Source organism: Arachis duranensis, chromosome 6, assembly GCF_000817695.3.
Source record: "Arachis duranensis cultivar V14167 chromosome 6, aradu.V14167.gnm2.J7QH, whole genome shotgun sequence".
Lineage (NCBI taxonomy): Eukaryota > Viridiplantae > Streptophyta > Magnoliopsida > Fabales > Fabaceae > Arachis > Arachis duranensis.
In genome coordinates this window covers 20,731,863-20,746,987 of record NC_029777.3, presented here as the reverse complement: position 1 = coordinate 20,746,987, position 15,125 = coordinate 20,731,863, and the positions used below count along the sequence as shown (strand labels likewise).

At 37.4% G+C, this 15,125-nt stretch overlaps 2 protein-coding genes across 4 annotated transcripts; one reads left to right on the top strand and one right to left on the bottom strand.

Moving 5' to 3' along the window:
• The first annotated feature begins 6,727 nt into the window (after nucleotides 1-6,727).
• LOC107493352 (uncharacterized) lies at nucleotides 6,728-9,080 on the top strand. Its single transcript, XM_016114448.3, has 4 exons — nucleotides 6,728-7,059; nucleotides 7,153-7,328; nucleotides 7,965-8,163; nucleotides 8,641-9,080. The coding sequence occupies exons 1-4, from the start codon at nucleotides 7,014-7,016 to the stop codon at nucleotides 8,889-8,891; spliced, it is 672 nt and encodes a 223-aa protein (XP_015969934.1). The 5' UTR covers nucleotides 6,728-7,013; the 3' UTR covers nucleotides 8,892-9,080.
• Nucleotides 9,081-10,179: 1,099 nt separating this feature from the next.
• Nucleotides 10,180-13,598, bottom strand: LOC107493353 (serine/arginine-rich splicing factor RS2Z32). Of its 3 annotated transcripts, none has more exons than XM_016114450.3 (7): nucleotides 13,495-13,598; nucleotides 13,000-13,122; nucleotides 12,222-12,261; nucleotides 11,945-12,040; nucleotides 11,120-11,307; nucleotides 10,888-11,004; nucleotides 10,180-10,721 (listed from the first exon to the last, which is right to left on the bottom strand). In XM_016114450.3, exons 2-7 carry the CDS (start codon nucleotides 13,104-13,106, stop codon nucleotides 10,340-10,342), a joined length of 930 nt encoding a protein of 309 aa, XP_015969936.1. In that variant the 5' UTR covers nucleotides 13,107-13,122; nucleotides 13,495-13,598; the 3' UTR covers nucleotides 10,180-10,339. The 3 variants fall into 3 exon arrangements, with proteins under 3 accessions (XP_015969936.1, XP_015969935.1, XP_015969937.1); XM_016114449.3 differs by having other exon boundaries at nucleotides 13,000-13,137; nucleotides 13,495-13,574; XM_016114451.3 differs by having other exon boundaries at nucleotides 10,888-11,001; nucleotides 13,000-13,137; nucleotides 13,495-13,574.
• Between the last annotated feature and the right edge of the window lie 1,527 nt (nucleotides 13,599-15,125).

Here is a 15,125-nt window from a genome sequence, read left to right as displayed (position 1 = left end):
CTTCTATGATTTCAGGTATTTTCTGGCTGAAATTGAGGGACCTGAGCAAAAATCTGATTCAGAGGCTGAAAAGGACTGCAGATGCTGTTGGATTATGACCTCCCTGCATTCAAAGAGGATTTTATGGAGCTACAGAAGTCCAATTGGCGCGCTCTAAATTGCGTTGGAAAGTAGACATCCTGGGCTTTCCAGCAATGTATAATAGTCCATACTTTGTCCGAGATTTGATCGCCCAAACAGGTGTTCCAAGTCAGCTCAAGAATTCTGGCGTAAAACGCCAAACTGGCACAAGAATGGGGGTTAAACTCCCAAGCTGGCACAAAAGCTGGCGTTTAACTCCAAGAAGAGTCTCTACACGAAAATGCTTAAATGCTCAGCCCAAGCACACACCAAGTGGACCTGGAAGTAGATTTTTATGTCATTTACTCATCTTTGTAAATCCTAAGCTACTAGTTCTCTACAAATAGGACCTTTTGCTATTGTATTATATGTCTTTTGATCACTTGAATCTTTTGATCATGTTTTTATGATTGAACCCTCTTTGGGAGGCTGGCCATTCGGCCATGCCTAGACCTTGTTCTTATGTATTTTCAACGGTGGAGTTTCGACACACCATAGATTAAGGTGTGGAGCTCTGCTGTACCTCGAGTATTAATGCAATTACTATTGTTCTTCTATTCAATTCAGCTTATTCTTGTTCTAAAATATTCATTCGCACCCAAGAACATGATGAATGTGATGATTATGTGACGCTCATCATCATTATCACTTATGAACGCGTGCCTGACAACCACTTCCGTTCTACAAGCAAACAAGGCTTGAATGTTTATCTCTTGGATTTCTTAATCAGAATCTTCGTGGTATAAGCTAGAATTGATCGCGGCATTCAAGAGAATCCGGAAGGTATAACCTTGTCTGTGGTATTCTGAGTAGGATTGAGAGACGGAAGGGACAAAGCATCTCCATACGCTTATTTGAAATTCTCACCAATGAATTGCATAAGTATCTCTATCCTTATTTTGTGTTTTATGTTATCCTCCATAACCATTTGAGTTTGCCTGATTGAGATTTACAAGATGACCATAGCTTGCTTCATACCAACAATCTCCGTGGGATCGACCCGTACTCGCGTAAGGTTTATTACTTGGACGACCCAGTGCACTTGCTGGTTAGTTGTGCGAAGTTGTGATAAAGAGTTGAGATTGCAATTGAGCGTACCATGTTGATGGCACCATTGATGATCACAATTTCGTGCACCACCCATGCTGACACCCTTAATGAAATTGCACTCAGCAATTTCAGGGAGGCTTCTGGCGCAGTTTTTAAGCCCATCCTTGGCGAAAAAGCCTAAAAAGACCAAAGACTAAAGGGGAAAGGATCCATCCATCATTCATAGAATCATTCACAAAAATTAGTAGGTTTAGATGTAGTTTTCTAGAGAGAGAGGCTCTCTCCTCTCTCTAGGTTCTTAGGTTTCTAGGTTTATTTCTTCCCAATTCCAGGATCAATGTTCCTTTAATTTAGTGCTCTTATACTTTTATTTATTCTAGTACTTTAGTTTATTCATTCCTCTTGTTGATTCTCTATTTGTCCAATTTAGTTTATGAATTCTCATGTTAGATCATGCTTTCTATTTAATGCAATTCGAGATATTTCATATTTATTGCTTCTTCTATTATTTGTTTCCATTGATATTTGCAATTGGTTGCTTAAATTTAATATTCTCTCGTTAATTTTCTATGTTTTCATTTTACGCCTACCAAGTGTTTGATGAAATGCTTGAGAGGGTTTTTGCTTAGACCTTTATGTTTTTAGCTTGGGACGGTAACTTAGGAACTCTTGAGTTACTAATGTCCAAGTAATTGATGATTGGAGCCATTAACTCTAGTTCTCACTAAGTAGATTAGTGGAGAGCTAGGACTTATGGAGTAGGATTGATATAGCTCACTTAACTTTCCTTTACTGAGTTAGAGGATGATTTAATGGGATTGATCATTGCCAATTCTCATGTTGTGGTTAGTAATAAGGATAGAGAGCCTTGACCACCAAACCTTGCCAAGACCATTTCATCATTTGAATTTCTTCGCAATTCACTTTTCTTGTTCTTAATCCAAAACCCCAAAATACAAAACTCATAACCAATTATAAGAACACCTCCCTGCAATTCCTTGAGAGACGGCCCGAGGTTTAAATACTTCGGTTATCAAATTTATTAGGGGTTTGTTACTTGTGACAACCAAACTTTTGTATGAAAGAATTATTGTTGGTTTAGAAACTATACTTTCAATGAGAATATATTTGTGAATTCTAAACCACACAAAAGTCCGATCATCATTTGCCATTATTAATAGAAATATAAACTTTACTAAAAATTTATTAATTTACTTTATCTATTTCAATGTTAGTGTTGTGATTAAAGTTATCTGTTTTGATACTAGTATGAAAATTTACTGATATTATGGATTGTTATTTTTATTGTGTCAAATTAAGATACTACTGTAGTAGTATTAACTAATTTTATGTCTATCTTGAAATTAGTTGTCTTTAAAATTTGAGACTTGGTTGTTCTTAAAATACTGAAGATGTGTATTTTAAATTTGTTAAATTTTTAACTATTTTATATTTTTTATTTATGTAGGACCATATTTACCAGTTCAACCAGTAATTTGTCGGTTGAACCAATAAACCAGTGAACCAATAGTCTGACTGGTTTGATCACTGATTCGGTTCTTACAACTATGTCGTCCCTGTCTATTTTAAAATAGGACAAAGTGACCCTTGTCAATAAATTACACCTGATCCGGCTCTTGTCCCTGACAAAAGTGAGACAAGGCGGCCCCTCCATTATAACCCCTCACCAAAGTTGACGGAAAAGTATTTTGTGGCATTCACAGGCGCTGATGTGGAGGGTTACTTAGAGTTATGTGCCACATTGGCTTAGGGAGAATGGACAGGGGTCGATTTGTCCCCTTCCATTCTTCAAAAACGATATCATTTCTGGTTCTCTATTGAAACAAAACCTAAATTGAGTGGATGATTGCACCCTAAGCCTCTTCCTACGTTCTGGTGTGTAAAATTGAAGACAAATCTTAGGACAAGATGAACTTGCAAATTGGAGGTGATAATTTGAGTTGCAATATGAACTCAAGTGAGAGCATTGGGGTTCAGAGGAAGAAGAGATAATTCTCCCCAAAGTGCTATTACGGGTCTCATGTTATTCTATTCATGTCTGAGACTGAAAACAATCTAGATAGATTATTCTTTCGTTGTCCTGATTTCAAGGTATGTTAGGTTTAATAATATGTTGATTCCAGATAGGTTTAGTAATGTCCAGGTTTAGTTTTGTACTCACTGTTAGTTTTACAAACTTAATTCATATTGTAGATTGCGAAAGTTTATTGCTCATTCTTTGCGTGGCTAGATGATTATGTTGCTTCATTTAATGAGTATGCTAGAAAGACAATGTCAAAGCGGGTATTATTGCAAAAGCAGAATCCGTCTGAAGGACAGAATGATGCAATGGATGACAAAGTGAAAGAGCTAGAGGATAGGTTGATTGGATTAGAAAACTAATTGGAAAAGTGTAGATTAAAAATGAGTGAAAGTACATGTCTGGACTTTGGATGTAGTTTTTTTGCATTTTTTGGTGGGGTTGTGATTGCCTGCTTGTTCAGATTAACTTTGTAGAAAAATTGATGTCCTAACTTTAGTTGGTTGGGGTTGTTTGTAACTTGGGATGAAATCATGTATTTGAACATTGTTGAAGATAAATGAAAATGACTTCCTATTATCTTTTTTAATAGTTTATTCTATGAATTAAATGTGCAAAAAAAATTTGTGCATGAAATATTTGTAAATACAATCTGCTGGTTGTGCAGCAATCCATAAGTTCACCTATATCAAATAAAGCACAGAAGTTCATATATTATACTCATGCTGATATTGCAGAAGCAATCCATAGGTTCATAGTTTAGACAGCATTGCATGGACAGCAACATGGCCCCAAATCAAAAGTCTAAAACATTTGTCTCTAAACCAAAAAATTTAAACATTTGTTCCTAAATCAAAAGACTTAAACATATTCTTGAAGAAGCTAAACAAGTAGCCAAAACACTAAAATAAGTAGCTAAAATACCAAAAGAACAAAACACACTTCTTTAATTCCTATATCATTATCACAACTTTTTTGGAGGCTTGAGGCCTGAAGGCCTAAAGCCTGGTGTTGATACAAATTTCAGCAGCTTTAATATAGTTGTTGAACTTGCAGCAGCCATTGTCTCGGCAGATATTGTGCTCTCTGTGTTTCTTGGAGTTGTTGTACCAACTACTGGCCCAGTGCCTTGATTCTGCGAGTTACGAGGCCCAAGTTGTTGAGATGGTGAGGGCTGAGATTTGAACCATAAAATTTGTCCTGGAACTGGTATAGGCCGGGGGTACATAACATAGAGATGTAGGCCAAACAATTTGTTGCTTTTCTGTAAATGTTGTAGGATTGTTGTTGGAGTTATGCATTTTAACCTGTTACAAGTAGTGAAAATTAACAAGACAGTGTGTCAACCTAATTAATTTGCATAGAGTATTAATTCTTAAATACCCAAAATAATGAATATACTACCTCTTCAACCTGTGGTACAGATTGTGACAATAAAATTTTTTCACTCTGGTTTGGGCTGCTGTTTCGGGTCTTGTAGACAACTTAGGTTAGAACCATAATTTCTAGCACAATTGTGTTCATTCACCAGGGTCTTCACTTGATAACTATCTTCTGCACTGTTTCAAGAAGTCGGGATCAACCAAGGGCACTGCTCTCTCGCACATGCTGCCCTAACCCTCTTCTTTTCATTCTTGAGATATACCACATCCTTCCCCCCGAACACAAAATAGTCCTTCAAGGCATTCTTGAAACTCTTCATTGTAACAAATGTTTGTCCAACCTTAAATTCAATCTCTCCATACTTTGTCTCCTCATTGAATGTATCAAATGCAGTACTTCCTTCATCATCATCTGACATTGGACTGTTAAATGCCTCACTTTCATACTCATATGGCTTCTTATAATCAGAATCTAACTCAACTCCATTTTCATCATTTGTTGCTCCCACCAAATTTTTTTCTAAAGCATTTTCAAGCCCATTACCACCTCCTGTGTCAACCGCATCACCCTATCCAAAGTTACACTACCTCCTTCATTCTTTCCACCTCTAAGAACATGTGTCCTCCTCTTCTCACAATACTTCTTTGAAGTCCTTTTTTAGTTGTCTTAGGAAAAAGAGTTTGACCATTCTTACTTGGACCAACATGATCATTTTTTTAATTTGGGCCAGTCTTATCTATAATTTTTGGGCCAGCCTTATCATCTTTCATCTCGGCATTTAGGTCATGAGTAGCTCTTTTTTTTGCAGCACCCATCATTCTCTTCTTCAACCTCCCATTTTTTCTTTGTTCCCTATTGTCTTCACTACTATCTGCATATTCATATCCAAGAGAAGGAAGCTTGTAAGATTCATCTTCAGTTGTTTTATATCCATCACCTGAAGATTATAAGTCACTCAGAATAACATTCTCAAATTGCTCCTCATTATCCAAAACTTCAATACACTAATTGGGTGATCAAAGTAGATGTGAATTTCATTAGTTTCTTTATTTCTACTCTTGTTATCCCTCATTTCATTTATCTCAACATCACCCTTCATTACATGCAAGTCAGACTCAAAGTTAGGGACCATGCTATCAAATCAATACTTGGTCTTGTAAATTGTATAATCAAGCTTCCTCAGTAAAGCTTCCAGATCGAAGTTCACCAAATCAATATCAAGAGGTGGCCATTTCTTCACTTTTTCATTACCATAATCCATTTCACTTTGTGAATTTCTCTTGAAATTTTCTCCTGATAAAAAATAGGAACTACTTCAAACTCATCCATTTACAAATATGTACATCTAATCAAATTTTACTTCAACACATTAATTATCCACATATGACAATGATCTAAACCAATCACAAGCAACATTATTTAGGTAACAAATTAATTAGCCAGCTTTAGAACACCATTCAAAAAAAAAAAGGAAAAAAACACATTCACTAAACACTCCAACATCAACATGAAATTGGAAAAAAAAAGTGAATACTGCTAAACTTTGAAACCATAAAATCTTACACCAACTTAAATTGTGACAACAGCTACCTCCACTCAACGTCACCAATAACACCGTTAATTGTGTAGTTACAGTTGTCGTTTGGGACTGTCAGCAGTCTTGTTAGCAACACACTCAGCACAACTGCCAAATATTCTATAAAACGTTTTTTGTTTTGGGTGAAGAAGAGGACAAAGATTTGGTATTGCTGTAAATAAAGATTAGGATTTGGGGGTTTTATATGACCTTATTAGATTTTGTTTCAATAAAAAATTAGAAACAACGTCGTTTTTAAAGACTGAAAGGAGACCAATCAACCTTTATTTATTCTCTCTAAATCAACGTAGCACTTAACTTTGAGTAACCCTTTATATCAGCACCAACAAATATTATATAAGATTTTTTCATCAATTTTGGTGAAGAATTATAATAAAAGGACCGCCTTATTTTACTTTTATAGAAACAAAGATCGAATCAGGTGTAAATTATGGAATTACCTTATCGTATTTTAAAATAGAGAACAATCGAATTGGATATTTACTCTAAAATAAAATATTAGAGACGATTTCGATTTTAAGGTAAATCCATATCGTCTTAACCCAATTACAAATGAGAGTGTAATCTTACCGCATCAAAATGCAGCACGTCACCTCTGATAATCGGAATCAGATTCCGATACAGATGCCATGCTAAGCTTGCTTCCATTCATTCCTCCCTCCAATTCCAATCCAATCTCCCTTTCCGTCTTTCTTTTCTGCAAATTCATTCCTCCCATTTCCTTCTCAAAACGCCGCCTTTTTCTTGATCCAACACTCTAAACCAAATCCCTAACTCCTTCATTCATTTGTGCACACCAAGTTTGGCGCTTTTTATCTTGTGATGTCGGTTTCTCACCTCCTTGTATTCTTTTTCGCCTATTTTCCAGGTCTATTTCTTAGCTGTGAAATTCTGCCTTTTTATCTATCTATGTAATTTGGAATACGAAAAAGTTTTAAACTTAAATACTGGGGTTGCGCAGGATTGGTCTTTTCTGCGGTTGTGACGCTGAGTTCCATTGAGATATTCACAACGCATGAGTGGCTGAAATTCACCCCAACTGTGTATTTCAAATGCAACGGAGAGAACAAGACTGTGTTGCCTGATGTCAAGAAAAAGAATGTCATCTATGTCTTCAGGGGTGAAGAGTCTTGGCAGGTTCCTCATGCCAAACCGTTTCTGTGTTGTTTGTGACTTGTGACATTTAAATTTCAAGTACTATTGTTATGGCCATGTTTGGAAGTTTTTGAATCCATGCCTATCATGATCAAGGAACTATTACTCTATCACTATTACTATTCAGTTCTCCAAGCTTGAACTCTGAATAGTTTGCTTAGTAAAAGCAAGCTTTGTGTGTGTTTGGATTACCTCTTTCTATATTAATTTTTACTCAGAAGTGTGTTTAGTATGATGTGATTTATGGATGGAAACTTATAAGTTTGACAAAATGCATAGTGTTTTGATCATGTAGACTAAATTTCGTTTACTTCTAAAATTACTAAAATATTGAAATGGATCAACTTTGATTTTCTGAAACATTCATGAACCATCTTTTCAATATGATTCCGGTTCACTATAAAAACAACACATGGTTTCTTTGACTCCAACCTTGGTTTGGAATCCAGAGAATGGTGTGAAAATGTTAATGTTAATGTGAAATGTTGCCAAACAACAACCACCAACTGGATTTGGTTTGTCAACATGGTTAGAATGCAAATCCAAACACATCATTGGCGTTATTGTTGAAAGCCTTGATTTTGAAGCTACTACTGAATCTCTCATTGTGCTTTGCAGCCATTGACTAATTTTTCGAGCAAAAAATGCAAGCGATGCGGACTGTATGAGGAAGACAAAATTCTTGCAGATGATGTGTTTGATGAGTGGGAGCTTTGTCCTTCCGATTTCACTGCTCCTCTTGGCAAATATGAGTATATCAGTGATAAAGAGTTTAATGCTAGCTTTTTGTGCCCGGATTGCTTACCTTTGTCTGGCGGTGAGTGTCTTGCTCTTAAAATTCCTTTTACTGCAATCATACTATTTTTGCCTTCTAGATAACATAGTTGAAAATATATTTATGCTACTATTGAAATTGTGTGGTTGCACTGGTGATGCATTTTGATATCAATGGATTTATGTTGAAAAAAGGCAAATATTAATCATCTATTGTACCTCATGTTCTGAGATTCTCAGCATAGATTTCCTGGAAGCTTAAATTAATCATATCTGTATAGCACATGACATAATTTAAGAGACAGTATATATAATCGTATCTATCATAATCTTCAAGCTTCTGTATGACCTAGTCAATCTATTGGAACTACTGGACTTGCTCAAATTTGATTTCTCATTTCTTCCACTTGCTTGTATTTTTGATATTGTTCAAATTATTTTCCCTTATGTATGCACCTATTCATACAAATTTCTGCAACTTAACATGTTACTGAAAAACCAATTGTGGTCCTTTGGCTAGTTTCTACTGCCTCTCCACCTGTCGCGAATGATGAAAATTTGCGAAAAGAAAAGCCTGCGAGACAAAGGAAGAATGTAGCAGTTATTGTAGTAGTAAGTGTTTTGGGATCGGCCATACTGATTGTCGCAGCAGTGGGTGCATTTAAGTTCTGGCAAAAGAGGAAGAGGGAGCAAGATCAAGCTCGGTTCTTGAAATTATTTGAAGAAGGAGATGACATTGAGGATGAGCTCCACCTCGATCATATCATATGATATCGAGCAAAATCTCTCCTGTACAGTAGGTTTTTCCTCTCACAATTTTGTTTATGAAGATAAGATGACAAGAGGTTTTACGGTTTCAACTGGAAAGCATTATGTTATTGTTCATATTCTCCTGTACATAATTAATACCATAGGGCTTCTTAGCTACTACATTATCAAGTAAAGCTACGTTTTTTTTAATTTATTCTTCCAATTTCGAGTTTCGAGACACGTTTGCTTACACCATGCGTCAAACGGCTTGATTTTCCACAGTCGTGCTTCTACGTACGTTGCACTGAACCTCCAATCAGTCAATCACCGTGCCAACATGGTACCTCGTTGCCTTAGTGAGATTTGGACTACTTAGCAAATTCTCCTAGGGAAGTTATATGATAAATTAATGCGGTGGGCTTTGAAATTTAAACTTGGATGTTATGGCGCTGTATGCCTAAACAATAACCACATTTTCAGCACCCTAAAGATGTAGTCAATAACATGTGGACATGATGAAATCTGCTACACAACTTTAATAGAGATCATATCTCTGTCAGTCTTGCACAATGGTCCATTCCTCCGCTTATTCTTTTTTCAATGGTATAGGAGAAAAGAAATCATTGCCTCCGATTCATTGTTTAGTTGCAGTGTTCTCCAGACCTACCGATTTATGTTGTTTAATTTTCTTAAAAAGAATTATAAAACGGATTCTAAAAATTTAAAAAAAATATTAAAATCAAATTTTCTAATTTTTGTTTTTAAAAATAAAAAATTTTGGAAGTACAAATTAAACCCTCTAATTTATAACTTATTTTAAACAAATCAAACCGCCTAATTTGATTGATTAATATTAATTAAAAGAATAACTCCATATCACATAAAACACCCAAACCTCCATCAGCAGCGTATTACACACATTTAATCAATATAAAAAAAACTTAGCCCCATTCCACATCCCTCACTTTTGGTATCCGGTGTCTAATCAAGGGATGCAAGAGGATGCAAGCACTTAAATATACTTGCTGCATCTTATCAATTCCAAATAATAAAATGTTTGCCGTACCAGCCTTGATTAGCCCTGTTTCGTGCTCGTTCCATATTTCCGGTGTAAAACGCTTACAACCATCTGATTTTTAACCAATTGCAATTGAGGGCTCTATGTGTGATCATGACGAACATGGTTTTTTTACTTTCTCATATAATACCAACTTGATCTATCAACTACATTACAAAAGGAAAATATTGCACATAATAGCAAGCCACATTATGCAACCATGAATAATCTGGGAAACAGCACGCATAAAGATGTTCTAAATACAAATATATAAATTTAAAACATTACAAGTTTCTTCAGGGAGGAGTATATAATAATTATGGTAAATGTCACAGTTCACGACAGAGTGCAGATGAAAATAAAAGCATACAAATTCTAGGGCAGAGTCTGTTATCTTCTCAGAAGTGACATTTTAAGGGGACTCACTGCCTCTTGGTAGATTACGCTGGTTGTCTTCTTCGTCATCAATGGGGCTTCTGTCATCATCTCTGGGACTAGGACTGCGGCTGCGACCATTAGCCTTTGGGCTGTCATCCCCTGCTGGACTAGCGGGGCTTCTGCTCTTTCCTCTGGGGCCATCACTGTAATCAGATCCATCTTGCTGTGTAACCATCCTCTCATTGCCAGGAGATGCATCACCTCTCTTCTGTGGACTCCCTTCATCAGGTGATGGACTATGCTTCCTTGCCTTCGAGGGCTGAGGGCTACCTTTGGGTTCAGGGCTTCTAGAGCGTGGGCTCTCTGATCTATCACGAACTGGGCTTCGATCCCCCCTAACTGGGGATCTTGATCGACTGGAGAAGATTAGAAAGAGGGCAAGCATATCAGCTTAAGAGAGTTGAATTGATAGTAAGAAATATACCTCTCACAACAATAGATAACTACATCTACAGAACACACGGAGGCAACATTGCAACAGAACCAAACATAAAGCAATTAGGGACTATATAAGATATCTACCTGTAACTGCGTTCTGGGGTGTAACTCCTGTCCCTGCTTCTGCCACGACGAGGAGAGCGTGACCTGACTGGGGAACGTGACCTGACCGGAGAGCGGGAATAACTACGCCCACGTCTACTGCACAAACAAGTCAATACCACAGCATCAGTTTAACACTCAGATTCCATTGGAAATCAACCACCATTTTTAGGCAAATGAGAAATTCAGTGTTAGCTTCAAAATTATACGATACCTCAGCTTTTTGGGACTGTTCTTGCAGTTTTTTTCTATATGACCCCTCTCACCACAACGATAACACTTGTTCTTCCAGTCTCCAGCTTTGCAATCTCGGGCCCAATGGCCATCAATACCACAGTTAAAGCAACGCCCAGTTCCAGGAGGAGGACCACGACCCAAATATTCACGGGAACCACGAGGAACCTGATTAATTAGAAAAATGGGGGGAAATTAAAATAAAATTAACGTGCAACTAAAAGGTGACAAAATTGGCTCACAAGCCAAAATGCAATAGCTATAGTATCAGAAAACCAGGATCCAATATTAATTGGCTACATTGTAATAAGAATTTATGTGACAGTTGGTAGTTAATAGAGCAATGAATACCAACTACACTTGAAGAGTGTCATTTAAAACTGTATTTCATACAGATGCTATAAGATATAGGTTGGTTGAATGAAAGCTAAGGGAGCCAAAAGAATAAAGCCAACATTTCAACAACAAAATAATAGATACGTTCTTCAATGATTAGTCAGTGGATCAATCCTATAATGAGAGAATATGACTAGTCAGAGGTGATATATAGAAAAAGTAACTGGAAAAAGAAGAAATTGGAAATTCTACAAGTGAAAACTGAGGGTCTACACCAAATTACATTATAATATTAGAAAATGACTCTGTAAAATAGGCAAATAAAATTTTAACAACACTATAGGTCAGCAAATATATTAAGATTAAGTAATCCAACATTCCAGAGCAAATATCATCTTGAAGCTAATTAAAAATGTAATAGAATTGAGAATATACACACAGAATAATTTCATAGAGAGATAACTCATACCCCTTTCGCAAATTCCACAATAATACGACTTCCATCAACATCACGGCCATCCAAGTTGTATCTTGCATCATCAGCATCTCTAGGATCGCTGAATTCCTGCACAAAGATGTGGGAACAAGCAAGGAAAGTAACAAAGAAGGCTTACCATCACATAGAAGTGAATATCCTCCAAGAAAATGCTAGAAGCAACCTTTGAGGCTTGAGCCAAGTCATGAGGAGAAAACAAACAAAGTTTACAAAATAAAGTAATTGAGACAAAGAAAGGGCAGCAACTTACAACAAAGGCGTAATCATGCTTCATATCCACATCTCGAACTCTGCGGAAATGGTTTCCAGAAACAGTAAGGCCATCATTACTTAACTACTGCAAGAGTATGATACTTCGCCCCTCAAAAGACGAACTAAACACCAGTTTGTGATTCTTGCCATTTCCATTAAAACACGCAATAACATTACAGAAAGAATCGCCACAGTCAACACTCGGCAGGAATTTCCACCAATTCCACCAAGGCCACCCTCCCACCACAGACCTCCAGGTTTAGGCAAAACCCCAGAAACCTTCAACAAGATCATTCAAGTTAAAACATGACACCTAGGGGATAATGGTTCCCACGTATAAGATGACGAATAACCAACATAAATCTAAACACAACAAATCCCGGGGAACACCTGCATGACATCCCTAACTTTCAGCAAAACACAGGGACGACGCTCACACACTAACTAAGCCCTCTTGCCAATTCACAAAGATAGATGAACCAAGACATGACCATCAGTTTTCCACACATAAATTGACACAAATTAATCGCGTAGGCAATAAAATGGGGTAAAAACCAGAAAAGGTCCCATCCACTCTCACAGAGAAAAGGGACCCATATAAACACTGCCATTCAACACAAGGAGATGACAGTACAATCAAACATGGGAGACCTATGGCAACAAACAAATCAGAGCAGATCTGCCTGCAAATTACTGCTTAACAATAGAATACAACAAATTCCTTAAAACGCTTCGTTTTGTTGATTAGTTATAGGGATGATAGGGGGAGTAATTACCTTCCATATCGGCTGAAAACTCGCTCCAGATCACGGGAACGCGTCCTTGAAGCCAATCGACCAACATAGAGGCGTGTGTTGCCGTATTTATCTTCATAGCGAGGCATTGTTGATTCGTTACAGCTGTGAAAAACAAAACTGAAACTGCAACATCAATTGAGGAAGAGACCCCCTTCCCAATTTCAAAAAAGAAAGCAATCTATCCAAAATCTAAAAAACAAATCTTTTTAAGATCGGAATGATCCATTAATTCCGAAAATACAAATACAAACACAAATCTGCTTCGTTCCGGTAATGGATGACCGGAAACCCTATCAGGTCCAATTCAACTTCAACACCAAATTCGATGAATTCTTAATTGTAACGATAAAATTGATCATAATAACATCAAAGAGCGCACGTAAATTGATGAAGCGAAGCAAGATTTACAGAATAGCGAGTTAAAGAACACAAAAACCGGAAATCGAAAGGCAAGCCGAAGAGGGAGAGAGTTACCTCCGAGGAAGAAGAAAAAACCTAACCCTCTCAAAGTGGATCGGCTCCCCCTCTTGTCTAACTATTTATACAAAAATCTGTACCTATCTTTATCTTTTTTTCGCAATCTTATCAGATTTTAAAATAAAATTAAAAACGGCGGAGTTGGGCCAGTAATGTCTTTAAGAATTTAGATAGATTAGATGGATTCGGCCCTGAATATTTAGAATCAACCAGCTGATGTCTGAAAGCCCATTAAAAAGTAATTCTTAAATTTTGTCAAACATTTTGTCCGCTTGACCAAAAAAAAAACATTTTGTCCGTAATATACGTACAAAATTAACTATCAAATCAATTATTGATATAAAATATATATTAAAATACAAAATATACAATAAAAATAAATCAAACAACACATATTTATACATAAATACATATAGCTAATTTTTAGAATACATATAGTATTTTTATATATTTTAATAACTAAATTGATCTTTAAGAATGTGTTCTGGCCCAACTCAATAAGAGACGGAGGTGCATCTAACGGACTCAAGACTTGACGGGCACCCGACTCGCTTAAGCCAAGGTGTCTCTCGCGTGACGCAATTCCATAATAAAGGTCTGGACAGCTGGCGGAAGCTTCTTGACAAATGGGCCTAAGCAAAAGGGCCCATTCGAGAAGCAAGAATAAAGGGAGGAACCTATCCCTCCCCTAGGTACGTCACATCTAGGGGTGGCAACACTACCCGAACCCGTGGGTACCTATCCCATCCCCGCACCGGAGCGGGTTTTTAACGGGCACAGAACGGAGGCGGGTCGGGTTTAGGTTAAACCCGCTCCTACTCACCCCGGTATATAAACTTTTAATATATCTCATATATATAAAATAATTAGTAAAATGATTAATAATATTGCATCATATTTAAATTTTTACTTTAATTTATGTATGTGTGTAATGATGGTTATATAAATTTTAAAATTTAATTTTATTTGTTGGATTTTAATAATTATAGGGGGTAGGTAGTGCGGGCGAGTATCCGCAGGGGTGGGTTAGGGTTTATCTTTTTACTATCCGTAGGTAGAAGCAAAGGAGGGTCCGATGCAGGTTATTATAGGGTGGGGCGGGGTCAGGTAGGGCAAAAACTTGCCCCTACCCGTCCCATTGCCACCCCTAATCACATCTTACCCTAATTTGTCGCCTTTTCGTACGGACACTTACTTTGGCATCGAAGTGTCCTTGCAGGTGGTCCCACCCGTTAGCCTACCGACAATTGTAGGCATCATTCCTCTCTGTTGCACTCGCATTCAGGTCCGTCTCTCACAACCAACCGACTCAGCGAACAATCGAATAATGGCGCCGTCTATGGGGACCTAATGCGAGTCTGAAATGGAGGTTTTCCCTCGCCCTGAGGATGGGCCAAAGGGGGAGGGAGGCCACGAACACCAGGGAGGTCGTCTTATGAGCAGAGTGAGCACCAGGACTTCTCAGAGGCACCGAGAAACTCCCTTTGACCGAGGCTACTCCCGTGATCGATCTCTAGAAAAGCTTCTGTTCGGCGGTACCGACAACAATAACTCTTGGATCATGCAAGAACTCAGACACAGGGTCCAGAACCTCAAGAGGGAGTTAATAGAAAGAGATCGCTATCACC